Source organism: Euphorbia lathyris, chromosome 1 (assembly GCF_963576675.1).
Source record: "Euphorbia lathyris chromosome 1, ddEupLath1.1, whole genome shotgun sequence".
Classification (NCBI taxonomy): Eukaryota; Viridiplantae; Streptophyta; class Magnoliopsida; order Malpighiales; family Euphorbiaceae; genus Euphorbia; species Euphorbia lathyris.
In genome coordinates, this window is record NC_088910.1 from 45238143 (window position 1) to 45260287 (window position 22145).

General features: G+C 38.6%; 1 protein-coding gene across 1 annotated transcript; it reads right to left on the reverse strand.

Moving 5' to 3' along the window:
• Positions 1 to 247: 247 nt before the first annotated feature.
• Positions 248 to 6731, reverse strand: LOC136230721 (1-deoxy-D-xylulose 5-phosphate reductoisomerase, chloroplastic). The gene is made up of 12 exons (XM_066019891.1): positions 6517 to 6731; positions 6027 to 6202; positions 5803 to 5889; positions 5509 to 5634; positions 5365 to 5427; positions 4847 to 4996; positions 4620 to 4687; positions 4003 to 4114; positions 3785 to 3889; positions 3535 to 3656; positions 2519 to 2665; positions 248 to 616 (listed from the first exon to the last, which is right to left on the reverse strand). Exons 1-12 carry the CDS (start codon positions 6605 to 6607, stop codon positions 448 to 450), a joined length of 1416 nt encoding a protein of 471 aa, XP_065875963.1. The 5' UTR covers positions 6608 to 6731; the 3' UTR covers positions 248 to 447.
• Positions 6732 to 22145: the final 15414 nt, after the last annotated feature.

Here is a 22145-nt window from a genome sequence, read left to right on the forward strand (position 1 = left end):
CTTAGGAGTGTTTAACAGGTTATCGTTTGGAATATTTTTTTTCATGTAATGTAAACATAACAAATTATCAAAAATGATAATCGTATCAAATGGGTATTCTCGTGTCGCCGAGAGTCCTACAAATGATAGTAGGTCTATTGTCAATCTGCAACTGCCCTGACACCGAAAATCAAAGCTAACAATATTTTTTTAGTACTAAATGCAATTTTATTTCTCCCCCGTCTCCAAAATTGAACCATTTCTCTCATGAATTTGGAAATGGATTTCATTTCAGCTTTTCATTATGTAAGAAAGCAATTACAGAATCAACAAGCATGGAGAAGGAACACATAGATTTGCTATTTGTATCATTGTACTGCCCCATCCTTAAAACATCCATGCCCATTTTTACCAAATAACAGAACTTACTCGCATTAGCTAACTGACGAATAGTGATGGCGATGGCGATCATGCAAGAACTGGACTTCGACCAGAAGATAGCTGCAAACTAGAAGCATATTCTCTTGCCCATAAGTCATAATGTATAATTTCCTCTAGAGAGGGTGAGGTCACCAGTTCTTCCCTATGCTTCTCACATGTTAGCTCCACAATCTTGAATATATCAAGGTAGCTTATCCTGAGAATATTGTACACCAATTACTCGTTAATTTCGGATTCTAAATACGAGATATAATTATCAAATACAAGACCAAACAAGGTTTATCAAACTAATAATATATAAACCAATTCATCTATATTGATCAAAGTTTCCCACAAATGATTTTCTAATTAATAACAACTTCGGATGTCGATTTTCTTTGAATTAATATGACAGAGAACAAAACCAAATAAGTACATAGAAAGTTATCATCATAACTAGTGTAGAATAGATGATGAATCTCTAATTAGTTAATGCAGGGGAACATGGTCCTAATTTCCTAAAGAAGAAATGCTTTGTCATTGTAGCCATCTACTTCTTTTGGCTAGCTTAAAAACAAAATAGAGGGTATCCTTTTCAAACCCTTCTCTACTAATAGGCTTTCCACCCATCTATCTCGTCCCGTCTAGAGTGTCAAAATGGGTTGGTGGATCATAAACATGTCTTGTCGACCAAGTGATCCGTTAAGAGTCAACCCTGATATGACCCAACGGATTGACACAACATGACATGAAATTGACACGATTAATTAAAAGAATTGAATATGGATAAAAAAAATAACACCACCAATTTGACGCGACTAACCAGTTAGTGTTACAATACTTTTAGTCAACTAAACCGGTTATAAAACCCACCAACCCATTTAACCTTATTACAAAATTTATTCTAGGGCAAAGTACAAAAAAAAAAATGCTTTGGTTTGCCCTATTTGCAAACAGAGGTACGTGGTTTAAAAGTTTGTAAATTAAGGTATGTTGTATGTTTTTTTTTACAAAAAAAAGTATTTCAAATTACATTATTAAGTTCTGATGCAATAAAGAGCATTTTTATTTTATTTTTTAAATTACATTTACATATTGACAAATCACGTACCCAAAAATTAAACTGCAACTATGTAAAATGAGCTTAAATATCAATTTAGTTCATAAGCTGTGAAATTAGTAAAAAAAAGTAAAATTTTCATCATATAGTTTATGGTTTCGATTTAGGGAGCTGCGTTTTGGGGGAGCGACCATGTTTTTGTCGATATGTAAGAATAATTTTTTTTCAAGATAAAAATGTTAATAGTTGTAATCAGAACTTGAACTTAATAGTGTAACTTAAAATACCTTGTTTTGTAAATAAAACCATACCACAAACCTCTATTTGTAAAAATACCTTGTTTTGTAAATAAAACCATACCACAAACCTCTATTTGTAAAAATACCTTGTTTTGTAAATAAAAACATACCACAGATCTTTATTTGTAAAGTTTTAAACCGCAAGCCACTGTTTTCAAATTGGACAAACCACAAACATTATTTTTGTACTCTTCCCTTTATTTTATATATATATATATATATAGACACACACAAATATATTTACCGTTAAATGGGTTAAACAGGTCGGATTTACACGACCCATCAACTTGTGAAAATTATACGGGACATGACGAGTCAACCATAATACGTCCCATTTATTTTGTGGGTTAAACGTGTCAACTTGTTTACGCCTGTTAAGCCTTAACCCTAATTCGTCTAATTTGCGGGTTACGCGAATAGTGTTGTTGTGACCCATTTTAACAGCCCCAATCCCATCCATCAATACTGTAAGCTTGGGATGGAAGATGAGTATCTTCATTTCTGACTTTCTCTAATTTCATTTCCACAAGGAACTCCCCTCTAATATTTAAACACCAACAACAACAACAACAACAAAGCCTTAGTCCCGAAATGATTCGGGTCGGCTAACATGAACCATACTAATATTTAAACACCAATGGAACTAAAATTGATATAGATAAGATAGCTGGTTGAACTATGCCTTTCAGATTTCATGAAGTCCATAAACAATCCTGAAAATAGCAATACCAACTTTTATGATAGTCAAGAAGATACTTACTTTTCATCGATGAACATCTCTACAGCTTTCTCGTTAGCGGCACTGAGGACTCCTGTCATGGTGCCTCCGGCCCTTCCAGCAGCATAAGCAAGCTCCATGGACGGGTATTTTACATTGTCAGGAGCTTTAAATGTTAGAGACCCAAGTCTGCATCATCCACCAAATTATTAATACCAACATTTAACCAAAAAAAAATCCAAACTTTTTTGTATTCCAGACTGATATCCAGTTCCAATGTTATATGGCATTAGTTTTAACAAGAAAGGCATAAATAATGCTTAGAATATTGGTTATGTTCAATAGTATATATGTGGAAAATGTTATTGAAAGACATTGTTTCACAAAATTCATTAGCTATCCAATGAACATAAATTACAATCTTTTCTCATCTTCAAGTGATGACACAATTTCATCATGGAATGTCAAAATGCAATGAAGGCTTGATAAGTTTGAAATTGTGTTTAGTTTCATCATGCACCAGATATCTTACTCTAAATTCTGATAGTTTTACAGACAGTAGATCTTTTATTTTGAGATAAATAAACACTATTCAAAATTTTGTACGAAACGTATACAGGAAATTTCCAATTGTTTTCAAGGCCCATTGAATTTTTCCTTGGATAAGGCATGAAAATTGGCGCAACGGTAAACGTTGTTGTCGTGTGACCAACGGTAAACGTTGTTGTCGTGTGACCAAGAGGTCACGGGTTCGAGTCTTAGGAGCGGCCTCTTGCCAAATAAATTGGCAGGAGAAGGCTTGCCCCCAGTACACCCTTGTGGTGGGACCCCTCCCCGGACCCTCGCTCAGCGGGGACGCGTAGTGCGACCGGGCCGCCCTTTTATAAGGCATGAAAATTCAAGCAGGTTGAACCCATAGATGAGCTGGGGAGGACTGCAATAGCCACAGTTTTAAGATAGAAGAAAAGGAGGTGTAGAGAATAATGAAAATAAAATTTTACGACCAATATCCCGCAAAGAATCTTAAGCTATGTTTTGAAAGAGAAGTGGTTCCTCACTTGCAAAGATCAAGACGAGGCCAGGTTACTTCGGAGCAATATACTCTGTCAGGCCAAGACATAGTGTACAGAATTGGTAAACGCATATCAGGCCACCCCAGTTGTGCTAGGACAGATGAATCCTGGAAAAAGTAAAATAGAAAAGAGAGATAAGAAAAGAACAAACTTCAACATTTACACTCAATTAAGTCATTCCGGTGCACTAATAGAAAGAGAAATGAGCAAAAAAAAAAGGTTAAGATTATTGTACCTGTGTTTCAATCATAGAATGAATGATTGATTGAGGATGAATTACGATTTCAATATTATCATAATCAGTTCCATACAGATAATGGGCTTCAATAACTTCTAAACCCTGTAAAAAACAAAGAGGACCTGACTGTTACCAGGTGCAAGGATGCATATTTGATTTTTGTGACATGTGCTGGTTGAATTTTGGAGTTACAGAAACAGAACAACATAACAAACCTTATTGAAAAGGGTAGCAGAGTCCACAGTAATCTTTTTCCCCATATTCCAGTTGGGATGCTTTAAAGCATCAGCTACTTTCACATCTTTTAATTTTTCAACAGGCCAATCCCTGAAGTAATCAAGTGATCAAATCATTGAAACTCCTTTTTATTTAATAGAGGTTGAAAAATAAAAAGCAAAAATATCCAAAACCATCCATGAAAATCCATTATATAAGACAGATCAGTGTTCAGTAGAAGATAAACTTAATATCCAAAAGCCGATGTAAAAATATGACAGTATAAACTGCAAAGAGATTGAACTTAGACACAAACAAAAGAAGAGATGTTTGCACCTAAAACTTGGTGATGCCAACTCAAGTTGCCTTTGGATTTTCAGGAAAAAACAAAAGAATATAAAGAAGACGCCAAAACAGATATTAAGCACATATACCTTCCTAAGTAAATAAATAAACTATATACCTAAGAAATCATGTCCTAGCAGCAAAGACCAAGACCAATAAACTAAAGCACTAGAAAAAGCACCCACATCATAATTGAAATGAAAAATCATATTCCCCAAGCTCAACTTAAGTTTAAAAGCTCAACATCATAGCTTAATTTAAGATCTCACACCTGAAAGCCCCACCAGAAGCAGTCAAAATAATACGCCGAAGTGCACCCTCAGGCAGGCCCTGAATACACTGTAGATAGGAATAAAATAGTATGAACATCAAAGATTGTAAAATTACTACAGATAAGATGGGCAATAATTCAGTAGAATCAAGATGCAGAAGAAGCATTAGAGATCTACAGGTATTTTTAGACAACACATCACCATCAACACAGATATATTTTCATACCTGAAATATTGCAGAATGCTCTGAGTCAGCAGGAAGAATTTTTACATTATACTTGCGAGCAAGAGGGAGGACAAAAGGACCTCCAGCAATTAAAGTCTCTTTATTGGCCAAGCATATGTCCTTTCCAGCTTCTATTGCAGCCACCGTAGGCTAAAAAAGAATTATAAAAGAAAGTTTAGGTAATTCATAAACTTCGTTACTGATTACGACATTCTTGGTTTTGAAGCACATGTTAAAATTCAATCCTTCAACAAGGAAAATAATCAACATATGGTACTCAATGCACAGTAAGCCACTAGCACAAAACAATGTTGATCATCTTTTTCAGTGCATCTTTCTATGATATTCAACAACATGAAAAGAAACTTGCACACATTCATCAACAAATTATATTGAAGTTAGATCTCAAATTCTCATAATGTAAAGCTCTCACCTGAAAGTTTTTTTATAACGTAACTAAAATTAAAAAAAATAATAATAATTACTGAAAAGTAATACAAAGAAAGTATAGACCTTACTTTTAAGCCTGCACAACCAACTATTCCTGTCACCACACTAACAGCATCTGGATGGCGAGCAACCTGAAAATTGATCATAGGCAATCAATAATTAGAACAGCTTCATCAGCTAAACCAAATATAAATTAATTAGATAGTAGCTACCTCAACAACTCCTTGCTCCCCAGGAATAATCTCAGGCTTTTCATCTAGATCTGCTAAAGCTTCTTTGAGTTCATCAACTAATGACTCGTTCCTAACAGCAACAAGCTGAGGCTTGAATATCCTCACCTGCAAAGTGCAACAATTTACAAGTCATTGAGCTGAGTTGAATATGATCAGATTTGAAACTTTTCAAAAGACCATTTTCAAGCCAAACAAAAAATTCCAAGTACCAACATTTACATGAACAATTGTAACGGTAAGTCTGAATGAAACATAATGAAACTGACTGATTACCTGATCAGCAAGAAGAGTAACATTAGAACCAGCAGCAAGTGCAACGACTCTAAACTTATCTGGATTCTCTGCCACGATGTCCAATGTCTGCAGAAAGTTTAAAAATTCACTTTACAAAACGAACCATCGTATGCCTGCGTACTTTTCCCCTTTACTTTAGACTTGTTAAAAAGAAAAGAAAAAAACAATTACAAGAAAGAGATAAGATATGAAAGAATCCAAACCTGAGTCCCAATAGAGCCTGTAGATCCAACGATCGAAATAGGCTTTGGTCCATCGTAAGTCTTGCGGCCAGGCTCTGGTAAAGCAGTTCCTGGCCAGGCTGGTGGAGGAGGCTGAGCCTGAGCCGAACACTGCACTTTCGCTGCTCCAAAAGCCTTCCTCCTCAAACTCAACCCACCTGAATTTCAGGAAAAAGCAGAATTACGGAAAATACATCACACTCAATTAAAAGATGCTTCTTATCCATAGAAAGAACAATCTCTAGATTCTCCTACGTCCCTTTCTTTTTACTTTCTGATAAGGCGCATATAAAACACAATCAATTCGGAATTTCAACTTTTCCTCGATAATCCCTCCAGATTGTGTTAAAGTCATTCTCAAGTTATCCAGAAAACTCAAAAAGAGGCAAAATCAGGAGAGTGGTGTGCTTTGAAGTTTGTAACAGTGAGCTGTACATATCTTATGGGAAACCAAAGAGAAAAGAGAGAAAACCTGTAAGCTTGGGGAGGTGGAAATTGGACTTGGCGGAATCCAAGAAGGAGATAGCCTTGATCTCGGCGGGAGAAAGCAAATTGAGAGCCATGGAATGAAATGAAAAATGGAGGAGAAGAGAGTGTTTACACTAACGCTTAAATGCCCCAAATATATTTGGAAAGAAATGAGGAATATTATAGTAGTATATGAATTGAATGAATTGTGGCCAGTGCTCAAGTCGAGCTGTTGTATTTTGAAAGTACTATTGGATAAAATATTATTCTAACTCAGTAATTGACTCGACCGAGTAACAGGGATGGCTTTTTCAAGAAAAAAGACGATTTTCCAATCAGCTCATCTTTGTCGACTTATTACTATTAGTGCAGTGCAGCATAATAAACTGCCAAATTAATTTTTTATGTTTAATACTTTAGATGTTTCAAAAAAAAAATGTTTAATACTTTAATTTTACTTCGATAGATAAATTAGGCGGTATTTGTTGTTGTTGTTTCCTGTTATGGATTGTTGTTGGAAAAACAACAAGGATACTTCCATAAACAAACACCTAAAACTCTCAATAGCAAAAGGTGAAGAAAATTGAGTCAACTCCCCATTTATCTAATTTATTTTGCGATGAAATTATTCATTTAACAACATAATAAATCATGTCTAAAATTATAAACATAAATTGATAAAGACATCAACACAAATGATCTGGGACAATCCTGAAATAGGGCTCATACGACGTGTGGAGACTGCAATACGTCGTGTGAGCTAGCGAGCGTAGGAGGTGGCTGTGTGGGTTCTTTGGAAATTTTCTGCTCGATTTTTGCATTTCCACACGGCGTGTTATTCATGCCACACGTCGTGTGAGTCATGATGGTGCTAGCCCTAAACCCGTACGAAGAACTATCGTGTGGAGCGCACTCATTTCAGCCACACGTCATGTCATTCAAACCACACATCGTGTCACCTTGATTCGTCAGCAAGTTCTTCAAGTCTGTCACTGTCGTGTGTAGCGCTCTTATTTCAGTCACATGGCATGTCATTCAAACCACACGTCGTATGACCTTGCTTCGTCGACAAGTTCTTTAAGTCTGCCACATGTATTCCAATTGATACATTGCCACATAGCTCCTTAAACGACATATAAAAAGGAACTCATGGAGTATCTGTTAGGATTATATAGACTTCCCGAATAATTGATACTTGAGATAGATTTTATATGCAATACCTAATATCGCATTCATTTTCAAATGATCTCAATCACATTATTGTAAACAAATGTCCAACTCACCCAAAAGGTACCTCAAAGGATTAAGATTATATCACATGTTTAGCGAGTCATATAGCTTTCCAATTTAGCAATCTGGGATGTCTCCCTTAAAACAAATTTATCTCAAAGTGATTTGATTTCATAGATAAGAAATGTATAAATAGAAGATTACATGAGAGAGGTTACAACAGATAATATTTCAAATAAAGTCTATCTTGACTAGTTCAAATATTTACAACTATATCTAAATATTATTCATAAAATCGGTTTGGTTGAGGGTACCAACACTGATTCCCTAACATCCCCTTTCAAGTTGATGGTGGGTGCACTGCCAACTTATCTCTGATAGGCAAAAGGAGGGCTTTGGACATAAGTTTGGTGAAGATATCAGATGTTTGATCAAGCGTTGGAATATATTGCACCTGAAGTTCCTTCTTTGCAACTTTATCCCGCACAAAATGGAAATCAATTTCCAAATGTTTTGATCTTTCATGAAATATGGGATTAGCAGTAAGGTATGTGGCACCAAGGTTATCACACCACAAAATCGGCGACTTAGGCGAACAATAACCAATATCCTATAGTAGCATTCAGACCCATAAATTTTTTGAGGCTAGAGAGGCAAGTGCTCTATACTCGACTTCAGTCGATGATCGGGAAACGGTTCGTTGCTTGCGTGATTTCTATGATACCAAAATAGACCCGAGATAGACAGCGAACCCAGAGGTTGATTTTCTGTCATCGTGATCACCTCCCCCAATCTACATATGTATATCCATTCAAATCATATGTTTGACCTTATTGAAGGAGTAAATTGTGGCATGGTGTGGAGTGGAGATACCGCAAAATATGTTTGACTGCTTTCCAATGCTTATTTTTAGGGCAATGCATAAATTGGCTGGTTTTGTTTACAACAAAGCTTATCTCAACCGAGTAATAGTAGCAATTGGAGACCTTCAACTATGTTGTGATACATATGTGTATTAGTAAATGGTTCTCCAGTTTCCATGGTCAATTTTGTTGATGTACAAAATGGAGTTGTGATACCGTAAGCACCCATTATTTGAGCTCGAGATAAAAAGATCTTTAATATACTTTTGCTGATTTAGATGGAGTGAGTGAGAAGTCCATGTTGCTTCTAAACCAAGAAAGTATTTAAGGCTACCAAGATCACGGATAGCAAGCAGTTGAACAATTAATTTCTTAATGACAGTATCACTCGTTCCTATAACAAGAATATCATCCACATATAGAAGACTAAAACGTCGAACACCATTAGAATTGAAACAATAAAGGGACGAATCTTTTTTTGAGCATGTAAAACCAAGTTCTATAAGTGCCATTTTCAAACACTTGTGCCACATCCAGGGAGCCTGTTTAAAACATACAAGCTTTTCTTTACTCGACAAACATAATCAGGAAATTGAGGATGCACAAAGCCAGGGAGCTGCTACATATATATTACCTCATCAAGAGTACTATAAAGAAAAGCATTTGAGACGTCAAGTTGATGAATATGCCACCCATGTGAAACTGCTAGAGACAATAATACTTAGATCATTGTTGGTTTAATGACATCGATATCAGGTTGTTCCTTTCGATTCACTCGAAGATCAGCCAATAGAGTGGCAGATGAAGCTGTTAGGCTAGGCTTGTACTCTTTTGGTCTGACTATTACGGACTCTATTCCTCCATCTTTTGTAAGCCTTTTGGCTATTGATTAATTCTTGATATAATATCTATTATTTCATTCAAAAAAATAACAGGGTTGAATGTTTGCTTAAATTCTAGCCCGGAGCATTGATGGAACCTTTTTGTAACTAGACGTGCCTTATAGCGAGCAATTGTACCATCCGAATTTAATTAGATACGAAATACCCAACGATAACCAACATGGTTTCTATCCTCGAAACATGAAACTAGTTCCCATATACCATTTGCTATCAATGCATTATATTCCTCATCTATTGCCTTGCGCCATTTAGGGTCTTTAATTGCTTTTGTGTAGCATGAAGGGGTCTTGGGTGGGGTGCAATGATTGTGGTATACTATATTTTAGGTTTTAAATTTCATGTTTGTTCTTTGGTTATTATTTTGTGGGTTTTTAATGGGATAGGTACGGGTGTGGGTGTGATTGATGAGGCCGAAGTGGGAATAAGTGGCTGGGCAGCAGTGGTTATATTGGGTGATATATTGCTAGCTGTTGATAGGGACAGAGCTAGTCGTGTGGGTTGTGTGGTCGTTTCGATTGGCAAGGCAGTGATAGTAGGTCATGTAACATGTCTTAAGAACCCAGTGCTTGATTGATATGGAACTATGGCCAAGCTTGGTGTTGATTGTCGAGGTATATTTTTTATTTGAGGAATTATATTGCTTGTGGTGGTTTGTGATGGAAGAATTGCAGTAAATGGCTCCCTTAGAGATGGAAAGGTAACTGTTGGAACAAATTCAGACTGATTAGTTGTGGACTTAAAGCGAGCCTCACGATCTAACTCTAGATAGGGAAATGCCTATTCATTAAACACAACATGGCGTGAGATAAACAATTTATTTATAAGTAAATCAAAGCATTTATAACCTTTGTGAATTTATAAATTGTTTCTTTAGTTTCAAAAAAAAAAACCTTTGTGAATTTTGAAATAACCAAGAAAATGCACTTTTGGGATCGAGGAATTAGTTTATGTGAATTATATGGTTTGAGCCAAGGATAACACAAACATCCAAAGGGTCAAAATGATTGATAATCTGGTGCAGTGTGAAACAATTTCATAAGGAGTCATGTAATAGAAATGGAGTTGGTAATCGATTAATTACATACATGACACATTCAAAAGCATAAGTCCAGAATTGATTCAATAAATGAGCATGATTTAAAAGTGAAAGACCAATTTTGACAATATGTCTGTGTTTACGTTCTGCACACCCATTTTGTTCAAGTGTGTATGGACACAAAACCCTATGATTTATGCCATTCAAGGAGAGATACTCATAAAGTTTTTGAAATTCTCCTTCCTAATCACATTGAAAGGTTTTGATTGATTTCCCAAAGTGTTTTTCAACAAGAGTTCGAAACTTAATAAACACACTCATAATCTTATATTTATAATTCACAAAGTATAACTAGGAAAACTTCGAATAATGATCATAGAACAAGACATATAATCGAAATTTATTATAAGATACTACTGGGGACAGGTCCCCGAACATCAGAACAAACTAAATCAAGAGGCCCAGAAGCAACATAATCAGATTTAGAGAAAGGAAAACTATATGATTTACTAATTGAACAAGAATGTCACAATTCAAATTTTTTATTATCATGAAAATAAACATTATTTTAAGTCAAAGGTTTATGAACAATAGGCAAATTAGCATCCCCTGACTGAGTATGCCATAAGGGTAAAGAGAGATGATAAGCTTGAATCTTACGAGGTAGAGACTTTGGCAGAGACAAGGTGTAGAAACCGTTCTTATTCGGATTGTGATATATCTCCCTTTTTGTCACCAAATCCTTCAAAAGAAAATGGTTAGCAAAGAATTCAACTGATATTGGATTAGATTTTGTAAGATTGAAAATAGATAATAAATTATTAAATGTTCTAAGGATATGAAGAATATCAGTGAATTTAATTGAAGAATTGGAAAGATTAATAGTAGATTCACCAATATGAGAAATAGGGATTTTATTGCCACTACCTACAACAACTTGTTCAGGTCTATCATATCCTAAATGAAAATTCAGATTCCCTAATTCTGAAGTCATATGATGAGTTGCTCCTGATTCCATAAACCAATCAGTTGAAGTTGATTGTGAAGTTACTGCCATATTGGAGGCCAGTTTACCATTTATGCGAAAAATTCTGATTCTGCTTAGGAGAGGGACACTGTTTGGCGATATGGTCATTGCCTTTACAATTGTGGCACGTTAAAGTGCTCACATCCATAGAAGCAAAAGATGTGTAGTTGGAAAGATGATAGAAATTACTAGAATATCCTCCATGGCATCAAGGACAATTTTGTCCACCACCTCTTGCAGCAAAATGCACCGATGGTGTGAAATTGGAAGATGAACCTTCCCTTACAAATTACCGCTCCTCAGAAAGAAGCAAGACAGTGAGATCCTCAAACTTGATAGTTTCTAACCGAGCCTCAATTGCACGGACAAACAGACGATAGGCGGGTCTGAGTCCATCCAATGTCGCTTCAACAAGGTCATCCTCTAAAATTGGATGTTGGAGCGCAATTAATTTACCACTGATCAATTTTTTAGCTTGCAAATAATCTAAAATTGAATCATTATCATGTCGGGGACTGTGGAATCGGTGCTTAATATCGCGTATTTATGACCGTGGTCCAGTAGAATAGGCTAGAAGCAACTTATTCCAGGCTTCCATGGTTGTGGTTGCGCCAACCACTTGAGGAAGAACCCCTGAAGACAATGAGGCAATGATCCAACAGAGAACTTATTTATCCTCATGTTCCCAGATCTTGAAAATTGGATTTACAGCGTCGTTAGGCAATTCCTTGGATAGGGCAACTATGGTTGCATCAATATGATGTTCCAGCCTTTGACTTTTAATTAACGGCATGATTTGTGTTTTCCAAAGAAGATAGTTTGTGGAGGTGAGTTTGTGAGTGATTTAGCTTGTCATATTAGCAAGAGAAAGTGAGGTTGTGAGTGTGAAGGTTTCACTGGAAGCATGATTTGTGTCGCTGGCTGCCATTGAGATCGTAAAAGAGAGGAAAAATTAAGAGTTTCAGGGCTATGAGACCTCTTGAAGCTCTGATACCATGAAACAAATTGATCTCAAGTGATTTAATTTCATAGATAAGAAACGTATAAATAGAAGATTACAGGAGAGAGGTTATAACAGATAATATTTCAAATAAAGTCTATCTTGACTTGTTCAAATATTTATAACTATATCTAAATATTATTCATAAAATCGGTTTGGTGCGTGACGCTAATATCCGTGGGAGCCCCAACATTGATTACTATGTCTCTAATACCATGTTAACAAATGCTCAACTTACCTCAAAAGATACCTTAAAATGAGAGGATCGTCTCACACGTATAAAGAGGCATGTAGCTCTCCAATTAAGCAATGTGGAATGTTTAACACGCTCAATTCATTTGGTGCATGACGCTAATATCAGCCCCCCCCCCCCCCCCCCAACATTGAACATCATGACTCATCCCAAAATAAATGTCTAACTCATCCCAAAATATACCTCAAAAATTAGGATTATCTCACATATTTAAGGAGTCATATAATCAAGTTGTGTCTCATTCTATCTTCTTCTAAACTCTTTTAAAGTTGTTATAAGTTTGTGGTATTACCTCATCATATTCCAAAATTAATTTGATGTAGAATTGCGTGACCAGTAATATAAGATCACAATTTGATTTCTTCTACTATAAACCTCGTGAGTAATTTGTAAGTGCAAGAAATGGCTCAATTGCTCTATTCGGGTCCAGGTGTATTTAAAATCCTTGAGAGATTATATCATAAGAATAGAGAAAAGAAAATTATAAAATTAAACTATTTGGTTTGATTGATCTCCAAACATAATCTATATGATTTAAAAGTTTACGAACATAAATTTTGTGCTTTGTGAAATTTGCAACTATACGATTTGTAAGTCAATTTTTCAATCAAATAAAATTTAGTTTATTTTTAAAGTCAAACATTATATATTAGGTAATTTAGAAAATTAGTTTTTTTAATTATTTCAAAATCACTGTCTTTTAGAATAAATAGTCACACCATCAATTTTTTTCCAGAATAACTGAACTGAATTTATAAATTACGCAAAGCAAAGAATCAAACTTTTGTACAACCAAGAATTGTTTTTACAAATTGATAAAATCACTTTGTGTACTCTTCTTGTGAGAATATTTAACACATTTTAATTATGCACATGTGATCTTATGCATGTAGAGAATGATGTGTCATGTTACCTAATTTTATTCATTTCTTTGTTTATTGTTTTAAAACTTTCTGTATTAATAAATGATGTTGTTTCTTTCCTAGTCTTTTTTTTCACACAAACATGTTACATGTTTCTCCATTTTTACTCCTCTTTTCTTAGTGGTTGTTACAATTATGAATGAGCAGTTTTTAATTTCTCATTTACAATCATATCAAGGTTACACTATAAATCTAAAAATCAAAATACAGTTTTAATATACTTTGATTATAATTATATAATTTGATAATAGAAGATTTTAGAAGATTTTATAGAGATTGAGAATCTTGCAGGACAGGAAAACATTCTTTATCTCCTCTCCATGCTAGAAAAAAAAACATTTAGAGGGTGTTTGTTTCGGCTTTTCGCAGGAGCGTTTAGCGTTTCATGCCAAACCGTAGGAAATATAGCGTTTGGTTAGGTTTATATAACCGCAACGTTTAGCATTTTCTCTAGAAACTGCAGCGTTCTGGAGCGTCTCACGAAAAGCTCCTATTTGGAGCTTTTCATTAACAGCTGTTTGTAGTTCTTTGTTATTGACAAAATTATCCTTCTTATTTCCACAAAATATGTTTATTCTTTAACATTATTTATATTTCTACAACATAATTACCGGAAGAACAAAGTTTTATTGCGTTCAATAATTTTTTTATTTTTTTATATAGATTATTTTTATTAACTTGTGTAACACATTTTTTATTTTATAATAGGATAAGGTGCAAAAATACCTCTAATATTTATAGTCAAGAGAAATTTTACCCTTAACGTCTAAAATTGTGCAATTATATTTCTAATGTTGGCAGCCAAAAACAATTTTACCGCTAACAATTGCACCATTTTAGACGTTAAGAGTAAAATTATTCCTAGTTGTAAACGTTATGTTCATTTTTTCACATTTTTCCTTTTATAATTTCATCGTTGATTAATTTAAAACATATCCATTTTAGACATTTTAAATCCGAACAACAACAGTTCAATATAATTTTACCAAACACTAGTAATTAAACAGCTAATAACAAACAGCTAACAGCTTACTGCAACTGCAAACAGCTAACAGCAACCGCAACAGCTATTAGCTAACAGCTGAACCAAACAGACCCTTAATCCTCTTCATGCACAATTTTTTTTTTTTTTTTGAGGTTTTTGTTTCTTTCAAGTGGATTCGAAATTTTACCCAATTAATAATTTTATTCTAATTTTTCTCCATATGCTCAAGCAAATACACTGAAAAAACCCTATCAATTCTATTTGTGCTAGTAATTGTAGTCAAATTGTTAGCAATGCTTTTTTTATTTTTGTAAAATTAATATAATACAAGTAATAAATAAAAGATTACAATCCTGATAAATATATGAAAACAGACATGATATGTGTCAATATCTCGATTTGAATTCCAATATAACATCGCGGTTTAAGCCCTAAATAAAAATGGGTTTAAAGAAAAAACGTCAAAATAATTTAACTAGCTATCAATCACAATTTAATTCATAACAAAAGATATGGTTTAATGACTACTAAATTCATTAAAAAAAACATTTACAAATATGAGCAGATAGTACCGTGAGGGAAGGGTGAAAAGAACCCCATCGGGGAGTGAAATAGAACATGAAACCGTAAGCTCCCAAGCAATGGGAGGAGCCCGGGGCTCTGACCGCGTGCCTGTTGAAGAATGAGCTTTCAGTAACTCGTGGAATGGATCGAGGAAACCCCTATGAATATACCAGCTAAACGAAAGACCTTATGATAGTCAATATGGGTCCCCACCACCCATCAATGCACGGTGTTCTTCGACTCATTGTTACTCTAGATGGTGAGGATGTTATTGACTGTGAACGCTTACAGAATGTTGCATTTAAAATGGGTTCTCTAATGTGACCATAAAGTGTTGCAGTTCGGAGCTAACCTAAACCTAGAGCTCCAACAGTTATTAATTCAAATAAATTGAATTATAATTACAAAATGATGTAGATTGAAATCGACTGAAGGTTTTAATCGTAAACCAACAAAGCATACAAACTTCTCTAGCTAAACTAGAAAGGTTGAATAAACCCAAATGGATAGAAATCCTTGCTCCAATGGAGGCTTAAGTTTTAATTCATCAAAAGTTAGTAAACATTACAAAGAGGAGGGTTTAAATACTCTCCAAAATAACAAGAGAAAAGACCAAAAACCCATGAATAGGGTTTTGGGCAAAGCATGTGCATAAGGGTAGGATAGGCAAGGAAAGAGTTGATGGTAGTTTAGTAATAAGGGGTTGGTGGCAAAACAGTAAATAAACACCAACAGTAATGGTCCCCTCTTGGCAAGAACTTGGAAGAGAAGTATCCTCCCAGCAGAGTACGCCCCGCGCCCCAAGGATTACGCCCCGCGTATTTGAGTCTTTGAACTTGGGGACGCTCGATGATGTTCCTTACGTGTGGTGTCTACGAGACTACGCCCCGCGTAGTTGAGCTCCTGAACTTTGTGGTTCTACGGGTTGGACTCCACGCGTGGCGTCCCAGGTGTACGCCCCGCGTACTTGACCTCCTGAGATGATTCTCGCTCGAAGTTGCTACCCGCGCCCCGCGTACTAGTCGGGACGCCCCGCGTCCCTGAGTTACTTAACACTCCTTCAGAGACGGGGCTCGCCACGCTTCGCGTCTTTTTAGGCACGCCCCGCATGCTCTGTTGATTGTCTTGGCTCTCGCCTTTCTTTGGTGGGTTCTCCCGTGTTCCGCCTCGATCCGGATTTGGGCTTAGTGAAAGGATGCCCTCATCATTCTCCCCTTCTTGGAAATAGTCGGACTCCGCCTCCGAGGCTTTGGTTGGTAACGTTCCCTCCGGCTTCCACAAGCTAAGGTCCTGCACATTAAAAGAAGAAGACATTTTCCCAAGCCAATTGGGGAGGGTTAGTTGGTACGCGTTGGCACTAATCTTCTTTGTGATCCGGTAGGGGCCATACTTCCTTGGCTTCAACTTGCTACTTGGGGCATGCATAAGACGTTCTTTCCCCAAGTACACCATCACCTCATCCCCCACCCCAAACTGTACATCCCTTCGATGTTCATCCACCTTGGTTTTGACCCGACTATTCTTCTCCTCAATGCTATGTCGGACTTCTTGGTGCATTTTATGATAGTCGTTGGCCAAGTTATGTGCGGCTACGCTCTTCTTCTCCCCCTTGGGGACTTCGCTCAAATCAAGTGAGTGGTTGGGTGCCTTGGTGTATACTATCTCAAAAGGGGACTTCCCGGTAGTGGAACTCACGATGGAGTTGTAGGCAAACTCGGCTTGGGCTAGCACATAATCCCACATCTTGGGTTTGTCTCGGCATTTGCTTCTCAATAAATTTTCTAAGGTCCGATTTACCGCTTCGGTCTGTCCATCCGTTTGGGGGTGGGCTGTGGTGCTAAACTTCAATGTGGTTCCAAGAATGGCCCAAAGAGTACGCCAAAAGTGGCTTACAAACTTCGTGTCCCTATCCGACACTATGCTCTTTGGGACCCCATGTAGTCTCACTACCTCACGGAAGAACAACTTGGCGATGGCGTCATTAGTCTTCCTACACGGGATAAAGTGGGCCATTTTTGAGAATCTATCCACCACTACAAAGATGGAATCCATACCCCGTTGAGTCCTCGGCAGCCCCAACACAAAGTCCATGGAGAGGTCTTCCCAAATGGTCTCCGAGATTAGGAGATGCATACATAATCCGGCATTAGTAGCATACCCCTTTGATGTTTGGCACGCCTCACATCGCTCCACGATGTATGCCACGTCCCTCCTTACTCTAGGCCAATAGTAACGGGAGCTAACCGCTTCAAAGGTTTTGTCCCTTCCAAAGTGTCCCCCCAACACCCCTCCGTGTAACTCTCGGATCACTCTTTCTCGTATGGACGTATTTGGAAGGCACAATTGGCTACCCCTCATGAGAAAACCATCCACTAACTGATATCCACTCTCTTCGGTACCTCTCCTACACTTCTCCCATTCAAGCCTAAAGTCCGGATCCTCCTCATATTCTCCCTTGATGTGCCCAAATCCACTAACTCCAAGGCCACTATTTTCAAGAGAGCTATCCTTCGGCTCAAAGCATCCGCCACTTTATTTTGTTGACCCGCTTTGTGAAGAAGTTGGTAAGGGAACTTATCCACGAAAGCGGACCATCTAGCATGCATGGAGCTCCGGAGTTGCTTTTGACTTCCCAAGTATTTGAGGGCTTGGTGGTCGGTGTACAACATAAACTCCTTCCCGATGAGATAGTGCTCCCACGTCTTGAGAGCCCGCACTACCGCATAGAACTCCTTGTCATAGGTGGCCCACTTCTGTCTTGAATCACACAATTTCTCACTGAAATAAGTTATGGGCCTCTTCTCTTGCATTAATACTCCCCCAACTCCTACTCCACTCGCATCACACTCAACTTCGAAGAGCTTATCAAAATCTGGAAACACTAAAACTGGAGCGGTACTTAGTTTTTCCTTTATCAAGGCGAAACTTCTCCCTTGTTCATCTCCCCACTTGAAGCCTCTACCCTTCTTCAAACACTCGGTCATAGGAGCCACAATAGCGCTGAAGTTTCGGATGAACCGTATGTAGAAAGTAGCCAACCCATGAAAGCTTCTAATATCCCCAACGGTCTTTGGAGTCGGCCACTCCCGAATAGCTCTAACTTTCTCTTCATCAACCCGGATACCACTCCCACTGACCACATACCCGAGAAACACCAAGCTCTCCATCACAAAGTCACACTTCTTAGTGTTGGCAAAGAGTTGGTTCTCTCGGAGCAAAGCTAGTACGATCCTCAAGTGCTCCACATGTTCTTCCAACGTCTTACTATGGATGAGAATGTCATCAAAGTAGACCACCACAAACTTCCCAATCACCGGACGCAATACTTGGTTCATCAACCTCATGAAAGTGCTCGGTGCATTGGTCATCCCGAATGGCATCACTAGCCACTCATACAACCCATCACGCGTCTTGAACGCCGTCTTCCATTCATCTCCCGCCTTGATCCGGATTTGGTGGTACCCACTCCTCAAATCAATCTTGGAAAAGACCTTGGACCCACTCCATTGATCAAGCATGTCATCAAGTCGGGGAATCGGAAACTTGTACCGAATAGTGATCTTATTGATGGCTTGGCTGTCCACACACATCCTCCACGACCCATCTTTCTTGGGTGTCAACAAAGCCGGCAACGCACATGGACTCATGCTCTCCCTAACATAGCCCATTCTTATCAACTCTTCCACCTTCTCCTTCATCACTTCACTCTCTTTGGGACTCATCCGATAACGAGGAAGACTAGGCAAGCTAGCTCCCGGCACAAGATCGATATGGTGTTGGATGTCCCGTAGGGGTGGTAGCCCATATGGTAACTCCTCCGAAAATACATCACGGAACTCATTAAACAAATTTCTGACTTCTTCCAAAACTTCTTCCCCTTCGCTACCCAGCCTCTCCGATGGTGTACTAGATTTCACCATCACTACATAGACCATTTGACTTTCCTCACACTCGTTGATAAACGCCTTGTGAGTTGGGCAAACGATCAAAGTAGATTTCTCCTTAGCGTTGGATTCTCCTACAAGGGGTGTGAGCACATAGCGAACCCCGTCCTTCACAAACCGATAGGTGTTCTTTCTTCCGGCGTGGGTAGCATCCCTATCAAATTTCCACGGGCGTCCCAATAAGAGGTGGCAAGCGTCCATCTCCACAACGTCACAATAGACTTCATCCCGGTACTCTCCTATCTCAAGAGGTACCCTGCACCTTTGAGTTACTTTCAGCTCTCCGACATTCTTGATCCAGCCCACACTATACGGACTCGGGTGTGCTTCGATAACTAACCCAAATCTCTTAGTCGCTGTGTCGCTAATGATGTTCTCTTGGCTACCACTGTCAATAATTAAATTGCACTTCACCCCTTGAACTAGACATCGGGTTCGAAACAACTGATGTCGTTGGTCCGTTTCCACTCTACTCGAGATCAAGAGTCTTCTCACCACATGTATGGCTTGTCCACCATCATACTCTCCCTCATAGTCATCATTAATTGGGTCACAACAAACATCCCATTCATCATCATACTCATCCCGCTCAACCATATTGGCACTTCTCCTATTGGGACACTCATTAGAACGGTGACCCGGCTCATTGCATCGGAAACATTTGAATGGAGCCGGTCTAGCATAGGGATTGTTGCCCTTAGGGGGCTGTGTCGCCTTAAAAGGCCTCACATCTCCACTAGGTGCCTTTCCCGCACTTGGCGCCTTAGGGTCACTTGAACTTGCAATACCCTTGCCCTTATCAATCCCCTTGGGAGCTCCTCTCCCTCCATAAGTACCTTCAACCCCGACTCTTCTATAGCCTTCACGTCCCCTCAAACTCAACTGTGCCTCGGCCTTTAATGCTAAATTACGGGCGTCTTGCACCCGAATCACCATTTGCGTTCCAATCCGATCTTGGATGTTGTACCTCAATCCTTCAAGATACCTTGAAGTCTTTTGGCTTTCGGTTTCCGACAAGTTAGCCCTTGTCGAAAGTCGCAAGAACTCCGAGGTGTATTCATGCACACTCCTTGCACCTTGTGAGCAATTCCGATAAGAACTGTAAATGTATTTCTCGTAGTCGGGTGGTAGAAACCTCTCCCTTAACATAGACTTCATTCTAAGCCAAGATCTAATCGGCTCCCTTCCTCCTCTCCTTCTTCCTTCTTTCATATTATCCCACCAAACTGAAACTCCTCCTTTCAACCGATATGCCACTAATCGGACCTTCCAGTCTTCCGGTATTCCAGCATAATCAAAGAACCGTTCCACCTCTAGCAACCAATCAAGAAACCCTTCATTGTCAAGTTCTCCCCCAAACGTTGGTAAATCCACTTTGAGTTTGAAGGAATCATCCCTCTCATAGTTTTCCCCATAAGCCCTTCTCACATTCGGCTCGCCTCTATATCCGCCTCTATCATTACCTCGACCCCCATACGGGTCATTCAAACCGACATTCGCCCTCTCATAACCACCTACAACATTATCATGCACAATATCTATATTCCCGGCACGCACATGCGCGGGACCAACAACATCATTCATATGCATATTATCCCTATGCCCATCATTCAAAACATCATCATCCATTCTAATCCCCATATTCCTAGCAATCCTAGGCATCTCAAAATCATCAAAGTAATCGCCATCGCTATCACTATCAACATTTCTAATGTTCACGGGATTAGTTCGCCTAACCTCTTGAACCTGAAGGTCTATTGGTTGCGGTGCATGATTCCTCCTAGGAGGTGGTGTTGGGTGTCGTTCAAGTTGGGGACGGATTTGCTCCTCGTGTCGCCGGTGAGGTTCTCCGGTGAGGAGAGCTTGATTATTTCGACCCTCAAGCTTTAGCCCTTCAATGGCGAGAAGGATATCTCGGGTACTCGTGGCATGTCTCTCGTCCAACGCCCTTAGAGATTCCGTTAGATGCTCCACCTTGACATCTAGTGCATCTACTCGTTGCTCCATGGATCCGGTGGCTTCGTTTGTGATACGTGGTTGAACCATTTCCGAGAAGAAGTCTCCGGGAAGGAAAACGGCTCGGCTCTGATACCAACTGATGTAGATTGAAATCGACTGAAGGTTTTAATCGTAAACCAACAAAGAATACAAACTTCTCTAGCTAAACTAGAAGGTTGAATAAACCCAAATGGATAGAAATCCTTGCTCCAATGGAGGCTTAAGTTTTAATTCATCAAAAGTTAGTAAACATTACAAAGAGAATGGTTTAAATACTCTCTAAAATAACAAGAGAAAAGACTAAAAACCCATGAATAGGGTTTTGGGCAAAGCATGTGCATAAGGCTAAGATAGGCAAGGAAAGAGTTGATGGTAGTTTAGTAATAAGGGGTTGGTGGCAAAACAGTAAATAAACACCAACAGTAATGGTCCCCTCTTGGCAAGAACTTGGAAGAGAAGTATCCTCCCAGCAGAGTACGCCCCGCGTATTTGAGTCTCTGAACTTGGGGACGCTCGATGATGTTCCTTACGCGTGGCGTCTACGAGACTACGCCCCGCGTAGTTGAGCTCCTGAACTTTGTGGTTCTGCGGGTTGGACTCCACGCGTGGCGTCCCAGGCGTACGTCCCGCGTACTTGACCTCCTGAGATGATTCTTGCTCGAAGTTGCTACCCGCGCCCCGCGTACTAGTCGGGACGCCCCGCGTCCCTGAGTTACTTGACACTCCTTCGGAGACGGGGCTCGCCACGCTTCGCGTCTTGCTAGGCACGCCCCGCGTGCTCTGTTGATTGTCTTGGCTCTCGCCTTCCTTTGGTGGGTTCTCCCGTGTTCCGCCTCGATTCGGATTTGGGCTTAGTGAAAGGATGCCCTCATCACAAAACAATAAAGTTTTCAAAATTTGAAAATTCA

Bases quoted from the DNA above. Each gene is read 5' to 3' on its own strand.
- LOC136230721 (XM_066019891.1), bottom strand. From the start codon at position 6,607: ATGGCTCTCAATTTGCTTTCTCCCGCCGAGATCAAGGCTATCTCCTTC. The intron at 6,203-6,516 runs GTTTTCTCTCTT...CCTGAAATTCAG, and splicing joins CCACCTCCCCAAGCTTACAG to GTGGGTTGAGTTTGAGGAGG. The intron at 4,688-4,846 runs GTATGAAAATAT...TCCTATCTACAG, and splicing joins AGCATTCTGCAATATTTCAG to TGTATTCAGGGCCTGCCTGA.